General features: G+C 35.3%; 4 protein-coding genes across 5 annotated transcripts; 2 read left to right on the forward strand and 2 right to left on the reverse strand.

Annotated features, from left to right (window-relative positions):
• Positions 1-5,261: 5,261 nt before the first annotated feature.
• LOC145104150 (homeobox-like protein) lies at positions 5,262-7,659 on the forward strand. 2 transcript variants are annotated; one of them, XM_079041431.1, is made up of 5 exons: positions 5,262-5,332; positions 5,440-5,545; positions 5,669-5,841; positions 5,991-6,777; positions 7,135-7,659. In XM_079041431.1, the coding sequence occupies exons 4-5, from the start codon at positions 6,020-6,022 to the stop codon at positions 7,295-7,297; spliced, it is 921 nt and encodes a 306-aa protein (XP_078897557.1). In that variant the 5' UTR covers positions 5,262-5,332; positions 5,440-5,545; positions 5,669-5,841; positions 5,991-6,019; the 3' UTR covers positions 7,298-7,659. The 2 variants fall into 2 exon arrangements, with proteins under 2 accessions (XP_078897557.1, XP_078897562.1); XM_079041436.1 differs by lacking the exon at positions 5,669-5,841.
• Positions 7,660-9,065: 1,406 nt separating this feature from the next.
• On the forward strand, positions 9,066-12,268 carry RPA70B (RPA70-kDa subunit B). The gene is made up of 10 exons (XM_079077533.1): positions 9,066-9,339; positions 9,729-9,875; positions 9,978-10,133; positions 10,224-10,401; positions 10,482-10,752; positions 10,838-10,940; positions 11,030-11,154; positions 11,258-11,481; positions 11,584-11,865; positions 11,944-12,268. Exons 1-10 carry the CDS (start codon positions 9,212-9,214, stop codon positions 12,133-12,135), a joined length of 1,806 nt encoding a protein of 601 aa, XP_078933659.1. The 5' UTR covers positions 9,066-9,211; the 3' UTR covers positions 12,136-12,268.
• A 934-nt stretch (positions 12,269-13,202) lies between these two features.
• LOC145112252 (AT-hook motif nuclear-localized protein 16-like) lies at positions 13,203-13,865 on the reverse strand. The gene has a single exon (XM_079048439.1). The coding sequence runs from the start codon at positions 13,863-13,865 to the stop codon at positions 13,203-13,205; it is 663 nt and encodes a 220-aa protein (XP_078904565.1).
• Positions 13,866-14,101: 236 nt separating this feature from the next.
• Positions 14,102-14,848, reverse strand: TOM5 (mitochondrial import receptor subunit TOM5-like protein). The gene is made up of 2 exons (XM_079041444.1): positions 14,636-14,848; positions 14,102-14,330 (listed from the first exon to the last, which is right to left on the reverse strand). Exons 1-2 carry the CDS (start codon positions 14,720-14,722, stop codon positions 14,253-14,255), a joined length of 165 nt encoding a protein of 54 aa, XP_078897570.1. The 5' UTR covers positions 14,723-14,848; the 3' UTR covers positions 14,102-14,252.
• Positions 14,849-15,357: the final 509 nt, after the last annotated feature.

The following is a 15,357-nucleotide window of genomic DNA, read 5'->3' on the forward strand; positions in this document are numbered from 1 at the left end:
ATGGTGGACTTGACTAGTGCACAACATTGTGTACTAGTTCCTTTAGTCCTTCAATTGACTCACATACTTATGTGAACAAGGAATTAGTCCTAATTACTTAAGTACCAAGATTTCCATACATCACACAATACAAGTTGTAAGATTCCATGTTTCTTTCCAATTGAAACTTGGGCGATGAGAATCTTTCCTTACTTAGAAAATTATGACATTACCAAAAATAATATAACTAAGAATCACATCTATTTCAACATTGCTAATAATAGAAATACACAAACATCAATTTTTCATACATGTCATTGCAAGGATAAATAAATAAAACAAAATCAAAATTTATTTTATTGCGGAAAAATTTGTCCTTACAACACAACTAATTGAAAAACTATGCTATTACATTTCTTAGCAATCTATCTTAACTCTAAAGTAGCAGCTCAAAAATCCGATCTTCGAATCCATGCGATCGAAATCCATTTCTTCACGATCAGATTCAACACACTCCTTCCTTTAAGCTTCCTTTCTTTTCTTCGATTCTACGAAACATCAAAAATGTAATCTTATCACATAATGTATTAGGAATCAAAAATAGGAACTTATAGAGTTAGTTAATGGATTTCACCTGAAGCAGAGTCATACGTCTTGACTCTCCCATCTCTTAGATCTCTCAGGTAGATAGGGCAACTTCGTCTCCAATGCCCCTTCTCTTGGCAATAAAAGCAAATTGACCTTTTTGGAACGGCACATGGAACTACTACAGGCTTTGCCTTTCTCTTATGATCAAACTTTTCGACCATGACATGCCTTTCGTTGCCATTGCCAATGTCCATGGAGGTTTGGAAGGTCGATATACCAATCAAATTTGCTTTTCCAGTGCGCCAAATCATTGTCGATTCAGCAACAACAAGCAAATAGGTGAGATCGATGAGGGTCACGTCGTGGTCTATCATATAGTACTCTCTTACGAACTCACTATATGAGTCAGGAAGCGACTGAAGAACCCAGTCAACAGCTAGCTTCTCACAGACAACGACTCCCAACATTCTTAACCTATCAATGTGTGATTTCATCTCTAAGACGTGTGCACACACTAACTTTCCTTCTTCATGTTTACTTGCCAAAATGGCTTGAGTGAGCTTGAACTTTTCAAGCCTTTGAACTTGTGGGTTAGGGAGAACAATAGGAGGAGGTGGAGGAAGTGAAACATGATCTCTCGTTCCTCGATCGAATCGTGGAATATCATCTTCATGTGGAAAGCTTGTTCCAATGGATTTGGGAAGACCAGAGTTGTCATACTTTGACATCTACAAAACGGGAGAAAATTCAAGTTAGTTGATTGATTGAGTCCTTAATAAAACACCCAAATAAGATATTAAGGCTAGGACCCAACACAATACTCTACAACTTGGGAGAGGGATGTCGTAACCCAAATTGCAGGACATTTGAAGGTAAGTGAATGACGATTCACTAATTTTACACCATGAAAAACGAAAAAGAGATTAAGTTTTAAATGTATTGAAAACTCCTAGATCCTTTGAGATTCATTGAACTTTTCAATGGCATGTTTAAATCTCGTTATGCCCCTCGATTTGTGACTTGGATGCCGAGGATCACAAAACAGCGTGTGAATAACCATGCAAACTTACATGGTGCCCCCAATGTTACAGTCATCTATTCGATGTGTCGGTTAACCACACACGTTCCACCGAACTATGACAAACATCGAGTCACCCTTTGCTACCTTTGCTTAGAACCCATTTAGTGTGTCGGTTAACCACACACGCTCCACTAACGTCTTAGCAAGGGTACAAAGTGTAACTTCATGGAATTACATCAATTCGCTTTTGCCTAAAGTAACTAAGATTGGGAATTTTGTAAAACATTTAGTTACTTTAACATTCATTATACTTTTAATGAGGAGAGGGTTTGACTTATCCTACCCGTTCGGCTAACGACCCTCCACCAATCAAGGAAGTGGTGGGTGAGAGTGGACACCCATTGAACGACCATTTTATAGGCCATAACCTTATACCCCCCTTATAGATCGACTTCGTGAATGAGGCCTACTAACGGTAAGACTAGCATTTAAGTTATACATATATAATATTAGACTTTTAACCTTATATATAGTACAACGGTGTATTTTACACCTTTTAAAATATTATGTGGTCTAATTTAATAAATTACACTTTTAATTTAATTAAATGTAAACCATATCATTATGGATTTATTAACTCTCCTTTAATTACACACTTAATTAATTTAATAAAACCATAAGGATGCAATTTGAACTTTTTAAAAAATTAGAGTAATAGAATTTAACATTTTAAAATTAAACTTTTAATTAAAATTTAAATTCCAAAACTTGAGGGAAAGTTTTTGAACCATTTCAAATCATTAGGGTTTAGAATTTAAATATTTCAAAATTAAACTTTTTAATCAAAAAATTTAAATTCCAAAACTTGAGGGCAAGTTTTGAAACATTTCAAAACTATCTAGATCAAAATATAAATAAGGCAGTTAAACAATTAATTGGTGATTATCTAGTTTTTGACCTAATCCAATTTCATGCAAGATAATTGACCAAATAATTCAAATAATTTAACATTTATCAAACAAGGTAACAATTATCTAATTAGATGACCAAAATCTTTTATTTTGACAAAGATAATCATAAGGAATCAATAAAATTTGTATTTTATTAATTTGAAACAATTATGGCAATTATCCTAAGTCAAAATAGGCAAAAAATCCGAAAATCCGTCTGTCTGACAACCAGATTCGCTGAGTCACCATATGGACTCGCCGAGTTCATCCTACTCGATGAGTCCATATTGGGACTCGACGAGTTTGTCAGGCAGATGGCCAAAAACTCGACTTTGCAATCAAGAATGAAACACTAAGCATCAATACACTAGAAACCAATCAAGGCTCTGATACCACTGATGGGTTTTATACAAAAGAACATCCTATGTGCTCATGCAAACCCTAATGGTTGGATCTAGGTTTCTCTATTGTACATGCAATTCATCCAAGACTCACGAACCCTAATCTAGCATACAAAAATCAATATTATTATAATAAAGGGTTTTAGATCTTACCTTTGATTGTTATGTAGCAATAACAATCTATTCCTTCTTGTAATTGGCTTCTGAAAGCTTAGAGTCACAAGTGTCACTCCTCTAATGGCTCACAAACACCAAGAGCAAGAAGATGACTTAGGAGAATAGAAGGAGGAACCAAAAACGTCCAAGAAACCCTAAGGAATGCTTAGCCACATTTTTGGGTGCCCTAGGGGTCTTTATATATGGAGGCCATTAGGGTTTTGAACTAGGAAACCCTAATATGACTGCTTAGGCCCTAAGCAGCCCATGAACTCCCTCCTTAGAGGCCTTGGACGAATTCTCATGGGTTTCCCCATAGATTTCGTCCACTCCAGCCTCTATGGAGTCCATTAGCCCACTATCCAACTATCACACAATTGACAAATCTAGTCCCCTTTATTTAATTAATGTCTTTTAGCCACAAAATTAATTCTTATTAATTAAACAATATGATTTTCTCTTTTAATATATTATTCATATAATATATTAATGCATCATAATTAATCTCTTTCTCCACAAATCATCCTATCAAGTTGCTTTGGTGAAGGCAACCCAAAAGGACCATGCTCACAATCGGGTCAAGTACATACCAAAATAGTTATGGACTTAGACATTAATCCAATAACACTTCCTTATTCTATAGCCTCCTTCTTCAACAAATATGCACCAAAACCACTTTAATAAGCCCCCAAACTCTCACAAACAAGCTTAGACTTGAGATTAGGGTTTATGAGGGGAATGGTGGCTGATAAGGAATGTTCAAGGGAGGCATAAGGTGGTTTAAATAGGGAGCAACCCTTAAAATTAGGGTTTAGAGACTGGGCTAGTATGCCCGATGTACCACACGTACGCCCAACGAACTAGCAGGGCTTCCGCGATCCTGCATCTCATGAGTACGTTGCGCGTATCCTCATGTACGCTCAACGTACGGGCTAAAACGGGAAACTTTTGCCACAAGGGACCAATTATGCAACTTTGATAAAGGTAAGGACTAAAATGATAATACCTGATAATCGGTTGTTACATTATTTATTATAGTTTCATAGTATAACTAAGTATCTTAGTACATCTATAGTCCTCATAGCTTTAGGCGTCACCTTTATTCTTATTAATTAGGATCACAATACTTTACATGCATGTTGCAGTCATCTTGTTGGTTTATGAGGTAATGTAAAAAAATTATAAAGACATTTACATTCTTCCTCTCTAGTATGTAAACATTCACTATGTTCACCACATCCCCCATTACAACTTTGACTGCCAATATCATAACATGACTCTAACTTCTACCACATTGTCCTTGAGTTACGAGGACAATAACACACCAACCTCATTCCTCACACTTGCCAACCCTGAATACTACAACCTATATATGTTATGTTCCTTAGCCTTTACCCCATCCACATAATATCTTACATACAATCTATGTTTACTCTCATTTTCTTTAAAACCCATGTCAGATCCAACAACTTTCCATTTAGTGAGCCAACATTCATTGTACATACTGTCAACATAGTATCCACTACATTACTATATATTCCCCTCCCTCTAAATACCTTCAACGATATATTGTGCCCCTAGAGAACCTCGTCTCCGTGGTATAAGGATACGGTTTTTTATAATAAAGATATATTTTTAAAACTATTAGAAAAACTGTATGAGTTTATCAATTAGTTGTATTAAATGTTTTAAAAAAAACAACTAGTTTATAAGTTATTATAGTGGTTTCAACAAACAACACATTGCAATAAGCTCACAAATCAAACTAGATTACACATGGTAAACACAACCTAAATATGCATTTAAAAAGAAATTTGTATTTACAAGTTCTTAGGAATCGGGTCAATTTGCTTTGTATTTCATTGTTGCAAATCAAAATTATATCTAATTAATAATTTAGTTAAAATTGTGTGATTTAAAAGTTGTTATAGTATACTTATGTGTTTACATCATCTCAAATTGTTTTATTAACAAATGGTGTTCAATCCAACCAATGTGACATGTCCTCAAAATTCACACGCTTTGGCTTGTTATTCGACGTGTCTATTTTGGTGGTAGGTTTTTGTGTCAAGGGTAAATACCGAAACTTATGTAGGAGTATAGGGACTATTCATGCAGTTCAGTCATTGAAAATTGAAGATCGAATGAAATCAGTTACGATTACGAACAAGATTGGAGGGAAGAGGAGACCCTGGAGGCCCGGAAACGTCGCCGGTCCTGCATTTTCATTCTCTCAGGTGAAACCATCATTCTCTTTCCTCTCATTTCTCTCTCGCACAACACCGATGCAGATACTCGATTCAATTATCTTCCATAAGGCAGGATTTGCATTTGAAATTGACAGATTTGAAGACAGAAAGAGGCTGCTGATTACTTGTCTGGCTGAGGCTACGGGTCGCCGTGGCCGGAAATCAACAGTCTCTTCGAACGAAGCTTATCGGTTTCATATGGTTATTATCTCAATCCTTGCTTGCTTCTTTTCTTTTAACTTGTATTCTCCCTATTAATCGCCGTAGCCAAGGGTTTAAGGTGTCTATTTCTTCGTTTTTTTTTTTTTTTAAATGTTCATGTAGGTTTTAATCCATTATGAGAACCTTGTACGCTGATAACAATTGGAGGATTATGAATTTATAATTACGTGCTATATCTCGTGGCATTGAATTTCTCCTTCCATAAACTATCACAATGAAGAGAAACGGATATCCAGAGCCAGAAGGGCCTTAATCAGGGTCCAATTTCCATTTAGGTTTTTTCAAACTTTATCTTCAATAATCCATTTATAATGACTGATCTCTTCTTGTTGTTATTCAGCAATTCGAATTTTACTATAATCTATTCTAGGACCTTCATACAATGCTAGAAGTAAACCCTGAAGTTTTTCCTTACATTATGCAGTTCTAATCCAAATATCTCTGTAATTTCATATGGGATCTTTGGATACCAAATCAGACCCGATAATCTTGGAACCAAAGCATGAAACACGAAGCAATAAGAGTGAACCAGTGGTAGATTCTTCCACTACTTCTGATAAAAACGATCTATTAGAATTGATAAGTGCAAGTGACAGTGAAGATGATGACAAAAAAATATTCCCACATGCCTCACCTTCTTCCACCATCTCATCAACCGATTCCACATTAAAAGATTCCTGTCAAGATTCTGATAGCAAAAATGGTGGAAAAGTCAATGAAGGTATCGATTACACTTCTGAAACTCCTCCTATCCAAGTCATGGAAAGGCCAACAACCCCAAAATACCGAATACCATCTTCTGTTTTTGCTAGAAAGCAATCTACAAGTCAAGATTGGGCTATGGCTTCAAATGAGTCGTTATTCAGCATTCAGATGAGTTTCAACTACCAAGATAGCATCAACTGGAAATCAGGAGACCTAGAAAGATATATCCAGGAGGTCGAAACCATTCCTGAATCGAATGAAACGGGTAAAACCCACGGGTTAGAAACAGGAAAAGACCACGAGGGTAAAAGTCCTGAATTGAGTGGAGAGGATAAGAATCAGAGTTTGGGTGATGTAAGTAAGAATAAGAATCACGGATCAAGTATTCCAGATGAACCCGTGAATCCAAATTCACAAGAAAATCAAGGAAGGAAATCTGTTGTTGATGATCGTATTTCTCATCTTTCTGCAGAAAGTGAAAGTGCAAAATCTTTTACATTTCCAGTGTAAGTTGGCACCTCTATTAAGTCCTTCTTTCTGCAAAATTAAGTCATCTTCTCATCAAGTCTGTTAAAACGTTAGGGGTTGTTTCTTTTTTCTCCTCAAGAATCGTATGAGTAAAGTATCTTAATGGGTAGTAATGTCTGTCTGCATAATTTGTTGTATACATTAGGTCTGTTTCGTTTTTTTTCTAGACAGAATGAACGAGTCAAAATTACCGTTTTACCCTTACATTCCAAAAAACACAAATTTCACAAAAAAAGAAACAGCCATATATAACTTAATGGATTAAGCAGTGTCTGCATCAACAACTTACTTTAACACATGAAAAACTTATTTATTTATTTTTGGTGAAAATAAAGTTTGACAGGAGACACAGATAAAGATGGAGCTAGGATGACTACTGGTTCATTGGAAGCAATCTCAGAAACAGAAAGGGAACACCCTGAACCAGAGAAACAGCCCCAGCCCAAGGCAGCAACAACTTGGACAAACTGCTTTGGGTGTTGTACATTTTGTTCTTGAGTTTGAGTTTTGACAACAATTGTTGAATTCATTGTACAAATATGCCCTTATATAGTTGTACTGTCTGTCCCCCTTCTGTTGTGATTTCTAGGCTTGCCATTCCTGTTACAACGTACAAGAGGGGCAAAAGAAGGAAGAAAGATGAGAAATATTGTGATTGAAACAGAAGGAAGTGATGTTCTTGATCGTAGCATCATCCTGATAAAGTAGGTTTTCGTTCTAGCTAAATAGTTCCTTTTTTTTTTTTTTTTTTTTTTTTTGTGCAGTCAAGTGTAAGCAATTGGTGTATGGATTTTTGACATAGTTAGATTTTTTTTATCACTTTTAATGCATGGTGGTGGCATAGTTTTTCAAAATTTGTTTCTCATGTTAAATAAGATGACGTGGCACAGGGGTTGGGTGAGTTGGCTAATAATGTTGACCACAACCTATCTGTTGTTGGCATTAGCATATGTATAGGCGTATAGGTTATGTTTGTAAGATTTTGTGTATGGTGTTCTGGTTAACCTGTTGCTTTTTGTTAGTCTTGGATGGTCTATGTCGGTGTATTAGTCTTGAAGAGTACTTGTTTGTTAGCCTTTTGATGATGGTATAATTATATTTGCATAAGGCTGATCATGGACATGTACTATATATTATTTGGCCAAATGCAATATGATCGCAATGTTTTAAGTAGCTGTAATTATCTGGGAATTTATTGCAATATGAAACCATATATGTACAAGAAGTTTTGGCAAAAAGGTATTTGTTGTACGTGGTTTCCAAAAACACAAATACTCAAAGTGTAATGGTTACGGGTAACATGACATCAAACCATTGGTAACCGGCAACACCTATTTAATTCAAACGTTTTTTTTTTCTTTTAGTTATTATTATTTTGAATTTAGGCCTAAAACTTATGGCTTTTTATGACATCAACCTTTTACAATTGATCAATTTGTATAAAACTCTTCATTCATGTAATAAACTCCAATACGTTTTAGCAACCATGACAATTATTAGTTACAAGAAAAACCTAAATGACTTAAAAATCAATCACTCGTAATATATGAAATATGAACAGAAAAATAGTCCCCAAGCTAATAAATTGCTTTGGAATTTGACATTGTTGTCATCAATGTGAATGCAAGTGGAAGAGCTGAAGGTGGTTATTTAAACAACCACAAAGTGTAGCTATTTTTATTTTACTGACCTATGTCATCTTATTCACTCAAAGACAAAAACACAATATATTTCGTGAGTTCAGAATATATTCTTGATTCACTTATAATAAGTTTGAAAACATATAAAGTAATATACCAATATCAAGATTATAAACATTTTATTATTATTATTATTATTATTATTATTATTAACTTTTGGTATAATAGTTTATGGACAATTAAATGTAATGTAAAAACAATGGTATTGAGAAGTCAGAGGACCTAAGTTAGAGCTAAAGATTATACACATTTTATTTGTTATTATTATTATTATTATTATTATTTCTAACTTTTGGTATAATAGTTTATGGGAAATTAAATGTAATGTAAAAACAATGGTATTGAGAAGTCAATGGACCTAAGTTAGAACTCGATTTAAGTTGAGGGGGTCGTTGGTAAAGAGCAGTAGAGTACCCAAAAATTTCAAAACTTCAGCATAATTAGCTCTTACAATTCGGCGCGAAAATTTTCTTGAAAAGGAAGAGTAAAAACCCGGGAACATACACACATAGATTTACTAAAATTTCAATATATTGGCGCTAAAACCACTTATACAAAAGCCCCTTCACCCCTCTTACGGTTTTATCATTTCTCTCGATTCATAGTAGATCTACCGAGAGAAAAAGAGATAGGAGCGTGAGTTCTGGTTCTAGGGTTTATTGTTTCTTTAATTTCCATTTTTGGGATCTTTGATACTGCGTAGCAAGAAGAGATGGCGAAATCGGTTAGCCCAGATGCGATATCAGTGATACTGTCGAACCCTACTCCAGATTCATCAGCTGATCTACCCGAACTTGTTGTTCAAGTTCTCGATCTCAAGGCTGCTGGCAACAGATACACGTAAGTTTCTAAAATTTTCGATTGATCGTTTATGTTTCCGCTAGTCTATGTGTAGGATTCAAAGTATATCGTTGTTTTTATTCGCGTCCGAAGAATTAGGGTTTTATTCCCCCTTTCAGCAAATACCAGTATTAAACTACATTTACCTGGGAGATTTAAATTCTTAAAACCTCAAAAGTTTATCTAATCTGTAGATCAGGGCAAAAAATGTTATTGTTTAAAACGCATGCTTTATCTACAGATCTATGGCACAAACATGTTATTGGTTGCGAAATTACTCTATACTACAGATCTATGAGCATTTATCACGTGGATTGGATGTATATCATCTTGTGTTTTGGTATGATGTTATTGACTTCATATAAACTTCAATTATTTATGGTTAACAGGTTTACTGTCACTGATGGCAAGACGAAGTTGAAGGCTATTTTGCAGTCTAGCTTGGCAGCTGAAGTTATCAATGGGAATATCCAAAATCTGGGTCTTATCCGTGTTGTTGATTACACTCTCAATGACATTCCAAACAAGAATGAAAAGTAAGATTCTGAATTACATTTTGTGTTACAATTAACCGATGATTTTGATAATATTTTTGTATTTTAGATATTCTTTATCTCACTTGTTTTGGTTTTGTTTAGGTACTTAATTGTGACAAAATGCGACGCAGTCTCTCCTCCTTTAGAGACAGAAGTTAAAATTGAGCCTAAGATTGAAGGAACTGGCATTGTGTTAAAGCCAAGGCAAGAAGTTGTCACCAAATCAGCAGCTCAAATTGTCAATGAGCAGAACAAAAAGTAAGATAAGGGTGCCGACGTTTGTGTTTACAAAAAGTCTTTTATTGGTTTTGATCTAATTTTGATTATCATGTTGTTTTGTAATTGTAGCATGGCACCTTCTGCAAGAATGGCAATGACAAGAAGGGTTCATCCCCTTGCTTCTTTAAATCCTTATCAAGGAAACTGGACTATTAAGGTTAGGGTTACAGCTAAAGGAAACATGCGCACTTACAAGAATGCAAAGGGTGAAGGTTGTGTTTTCAATGTGGAGTTAACTGATGAAGATGTAAGTTCATATTCTTAAGTTCTAAATCTTCCTTTTTGTCTTATTAAAAAAATTAATGAGATTTTTTTTTGATTTATCAGGGTACTCAAATTCAAGCAACCATGTTTGGTGAGGCTGCAAGAAAGTTCTTTGAAGTGTTCCAAATGGGAAAGGTGTATTACATATCCAAAGGAACTTTGAAAGTTGCTAACAAGCAATACAAAACTGTACAGAATGATTATGAAATGACTTTAAATGAATATTCTCAAGTTGAAGAAGCTGTCAATGAAGTCGCTTTTATCCCTGAAACAAAGTTCTCTTTTGTCCCAATTGATCAATTGGGACCTTATGTCAATCAGAAGGAGCTTGTAGGTATAAACCCTAATTTCAAACCTTTTGTACAAATTCTCATAACTGATTATTTTCAATATGAATCTAACAAGACCATGAATTACAGATGTTATTGGTGTTGTACAAAGTGTATCGCCAACAATGAGCATTCGCAGGAAAATTGATAATGAATCAGTCGCAAAGCGTGACATTGTCATTGCAGATGACACGTAATCATTTCTTCTCTTGTCTTTTACACTTATTTATGATCCATTTTTGTTGCATATCTTGAAGTGGAACAATTCATTTTTTCTTTCAGAAAGAAGACTGTTGTCATCTCTTTGTGGAGTGATCTTGCCACCGATCTTGGCCAAAAACTATTAGACATGGCAGATGAATCGCCTGTAGTTGCAATCAAATCTCTACGTGTATCTGATTTTCAAGGTAGTTATTTCATATTATGAATTGATGCAGAATGAATATATGATACTAATATAATATTCCATTTCGTATCATACCCGTTGTAATAATTTATTCTTTCTTTTAGGTGTATCTTTATCGACAGTGAGCAAAAGCATCATTGAAATAAACCCAGAAACCCCAGATTCTCAAAAGTTAAAATCATGGTATTCTACAGAAGGAAAAGAAACATCCATGGAAGCTGTGGGCTCCAGTTTAAGCCCCTCCATGAAAACCGGTGGCCGATCACTGTACTCTGACCGGGTCACACTTGACCAAATCACCAGTAACCCATCTTTGGGTGAGGAGAAGGTACGATAATCTCGCTATTCATAAAAGATTTATAAACATTACAATTACATAATGCAAAACCTAAGAAAAAACCCTAATAAGCTTTTTTGATTTTTCCGGCAGCCGGTGTTTTACAGCACACGAGCGAGTATGAGTTTGATCAAACCTGATCAGACGATGTGGTATAGAGCATGCAAGACCTGCAAAAAGAAAGTTACTGAAGCAATTGGATCTGGTTTTTGGTGTGAAGGATGCCAGAAGAATGAAGACAACTGCAGTTTGAAGTACATTTTGGCGGCAAAGTTTTCCGATGTAAGTGGCGGAGCTTGGTTTTCTGTTTTTAACGATGAAGCTGAGAAGATTATCGGGTGCTCCGCTGATGAGCTTGATAGCTTGAAGTCGCAGGTAAATTTGATACATAAATCTTAAACTTTTGTTAACTGTAGAGCTCGTTTCTCATTTTTTCTTTGTCGATGTTTTCAGGGTGATGGAAGTGATTACCAGCTACAATTGAAGAAGGCGACGTGGGTGCCATTACTTTTCCGAGTGAGCGTTCAACCTCGAGAGTATAATAATGAAAAACGACAAAGGATCACTGTTCGATCTGTTGCTCCGGTTGATTTTGCAGCTGAATCCAAGTTCTTGTTGGAGGAGATTTCTTCCATAAAAGCTTGAAGACATTCTAGGGTTTTTTTTGTGGTTTCATTTTCTTTTGAAGTTTAATTCCAATCCTTGGGTGTCCTTTCAAGTATGTATCTATCGAATTTTAACAACTGATTTAATGAAAGTATCAAGTTTATCGTCTTTATATTCTTCTTTAAATCGCAAGTTTTTCAATACTTCTACCACAAGAACAATAGACTTTTCTTAAAATAAATTGTATTAAAGAAAACCAAATGGATATGGGGCAACTTTGGGTGGTAAAAAAATAAAACAGAATTAAAACTTATTTTTGAAAAACATTAGGATTTAATATTTTTTTGTTAACCGTTTGGAAAAAGCCCATAGAATTTTTTTAATTTGGATTAAAATTATAAAAAAAGAGAGTATTTTGAAAAAAAGAAGGTTCACATTTGGATGAGACTAAAAAAAATAGATTTAAGACATGTTTACGTGACTCATAATTAAAAGAAAAAAAGATGGAGATTTGGAGTTTGTTGGTTTGAACCCCCAACCTTCAACTGCTATTAATAATTATTACACTATAAGACAACACAAGATAGAAAATCCCATATATGAATAGGAAATTTGTGCATGATTATAACCCACAAAACATCGAAAATTTAAAGAAAATGAGTGTTGGTTTGTCAAAAAAGTAAAAATAAAAAAATAAAAAATCCAGCACCATTTCTGTAACTTGGATTGTTTGTGAACATATAGAAAAATGTAGAGGCCATTTTGGTAATTTGGATTAATGGATTTAGACAATTCAACAAATGAGGTCATAGGATAGCAAAACTAATCATGAGCAACGATTGGTTGGCTCAAGTTAGGAAAACCTTGGGTTGAAAAGTAAGATATGGGTGACAATTGGATTATATATATAATTGCAAGGTTTACAAATTACAATATTTCTACTAGCAACACAGTTGAGTATGATTTTGGGTATAAATCAATTAAATCAACATGATGGTGTTTAACATCTTTATGTTCTTTAAATTGCAAGTTTTGCAATATTTCTACTAAAAACACATAGTTCTGAATGACTTTGGGTAAAAATCATGTACTAAAAAATGGTGGTGTTAAGTTTTCGACAGTGGTCGAGTTGTAGCCCAAGTGTACATCTCATTCGTGTTTGAAAGCAAGTTTTGTGGGATCCCGCATATATCCGAAACACTAATCATGTGTTGATTGCGTGCTGCTATTGGACTGATAGCCAGTGGTGGTTCATCTTTCTCAATTGGCAACCTGTCAAAAGTTGCATTCATAAAAGTGGCGGCCATGATGATAACCGGCCCACTTGCAATAAGCGGGCCAGTGATGGCTCCACCTACAACTTGGCCCTGCGGGCCAGCTAGATATATGTCTAAGCCTGAGACACCAGGCGGGGCCGGTGGTGGCAGAACTGAGCCAACTAGCGATAAGATTTCAAAATGGCCATGGAGCGTGACGATCGGGCCGGTTCCTGATAACGTGGCGGGTTGCCGTAAAGTGACATTGGTGACGTGGCCTGCGGCACTTAGAACGCAAACTCCACATTGTTTTCTTCTAGCGAATGTGGCTAGGCTCTCACCCACATCGCACCCAGTGGTGACCTCCATGGCATGAGCCTGAAGGGTGTTGGCACTGTCTTGGGTGATGATGATGGGTGGTTTGGGCTTGTTTTTTGAGCCTGCGGGTCGGCCACGTGGCTTTCGGGCTATGTGTTCGACTTTTGCAGTATGATCGGGTGCACCGGTGGCCATGTTTGTTATTTTGAGTAAGGATCCAGGGTGTGTTTAAGTAGGGGAGATGGATGGATATATTTATGATGAAAAATCAAAAGAATGACATGGGATTAGGAGATGGTTAAGTGAATCCAAACATTCTAAAACCTATTTGAGCTCCTAATTCTCAACAACTAGACTCAATTCAACTCATTCTAACAAGTATAATGCACATATAAACAATAGCATGGAAAAATAGTAAAGTGCAACAACCATTATTGAAACAAAATTATTGTAAGAAAATTGCATTTCTTTTGGTCTCTACAAAAGCATCCATAGATTAGAAACAGAGTGTCTCAAAAAGCAAAAAACTTTGCTAAGCATCACATATGATATAATCACTAGATAGAAATCCATGATTGATCTTCAAATAGCCATGAGGTCACCAAAATTCCGCATCAAAACAATCGAACCAGCAAACAGTCCTACAGCACGGAGTAATTTCTGCAACAAAACAGGTATTAAATGAAGAAATCTCGTGATTAAAAACCCTAATCAGTTCTGTCACATGGATAAGCAAGAACAGATTATACATATAATGAAAACCCCCTAAACGAGCGACAATCACAACGTAACTAACACTAACCCTAAGTTCCTATGACCAATTCCGCAACATCCAAATCCAGATGCGAAGATCAGTATATTAAGAAATAAAACTAGTATTTAACAAATCTGCATAGGTGAATGTTTTAAACGTAGATATAATTTGATGATTTATAGACATTCATATGAATTCGAAGGGTTGTTACCGTGTTAAGTGCCCAATTATCTTCATCTTGAACTTGAGATCTCCAGAAGGCTTTAACCTTTTCCAAAGAGATCACAGCGTCGGCCATTGTAAACCCCGAAAAGGTGCGTGAGAGAGAAAGAGAGATAGATTAGGGTTTTGGAGTTGGGGGTTTTTCTGATGAGCGTAAAAGTAGCAGCAAGGACTAGGTTTATGTATCGAAGAATCTATCAATAATATTTACTTATTTTTGTAAGGTGTCGACTCCGAAGGTTTTGAGTTTTGACACATGATTTTTCATTATTATTATTGTTATTTTTATTTGAGAATTTTTTTTTTTTTTCAAAAGTGAAAATATTGAGCAAAGACATCCATAATTTAAACTATACACAAAATTTAATGGATTATCAAATTAACATCATATTTTTATAATTATATCATATTTTTAATCATTTTATTGTTTAATCATATATTTTAATTGTCATCGTACAATGAGTGAGATGGCAAACGGGCAACAAGCTGCGCCGCTAAGCCTTTTTGAATGGTAAAACTAATTCTTTTAAAGACTACATCCGAAGATCTAGGGGATATAACATTACTATGCATGATTCGTTGTACTCTTTTAAGAAGCTCTACCGCATCTGGTGCTAGGAAATCAAACGTATCAAATGCAAATGGTATGAACACGTGTTGATTCTCCATGCACGATTTCTTATGTTTGGTGACTTTGCTTGTAGCTGCTTT

Source organism: Lactuca virosa, chromosome 1 (assembly GCF_052849685.1).
Source record: "Lactuca virosa cultivar CGN04683 chromosome 1, Lactuca_virosa_CGN04683_v6, whole genome shotgun sequence".
In the NCBI taxonomy this organism is placed as follows: domain Eukaryota; kingdom Viridiplantae; phylum Streptophyta; class Magnoliopsida; order Asterales; family Asteraceae; genus Lactuca; species Lactuca virosa.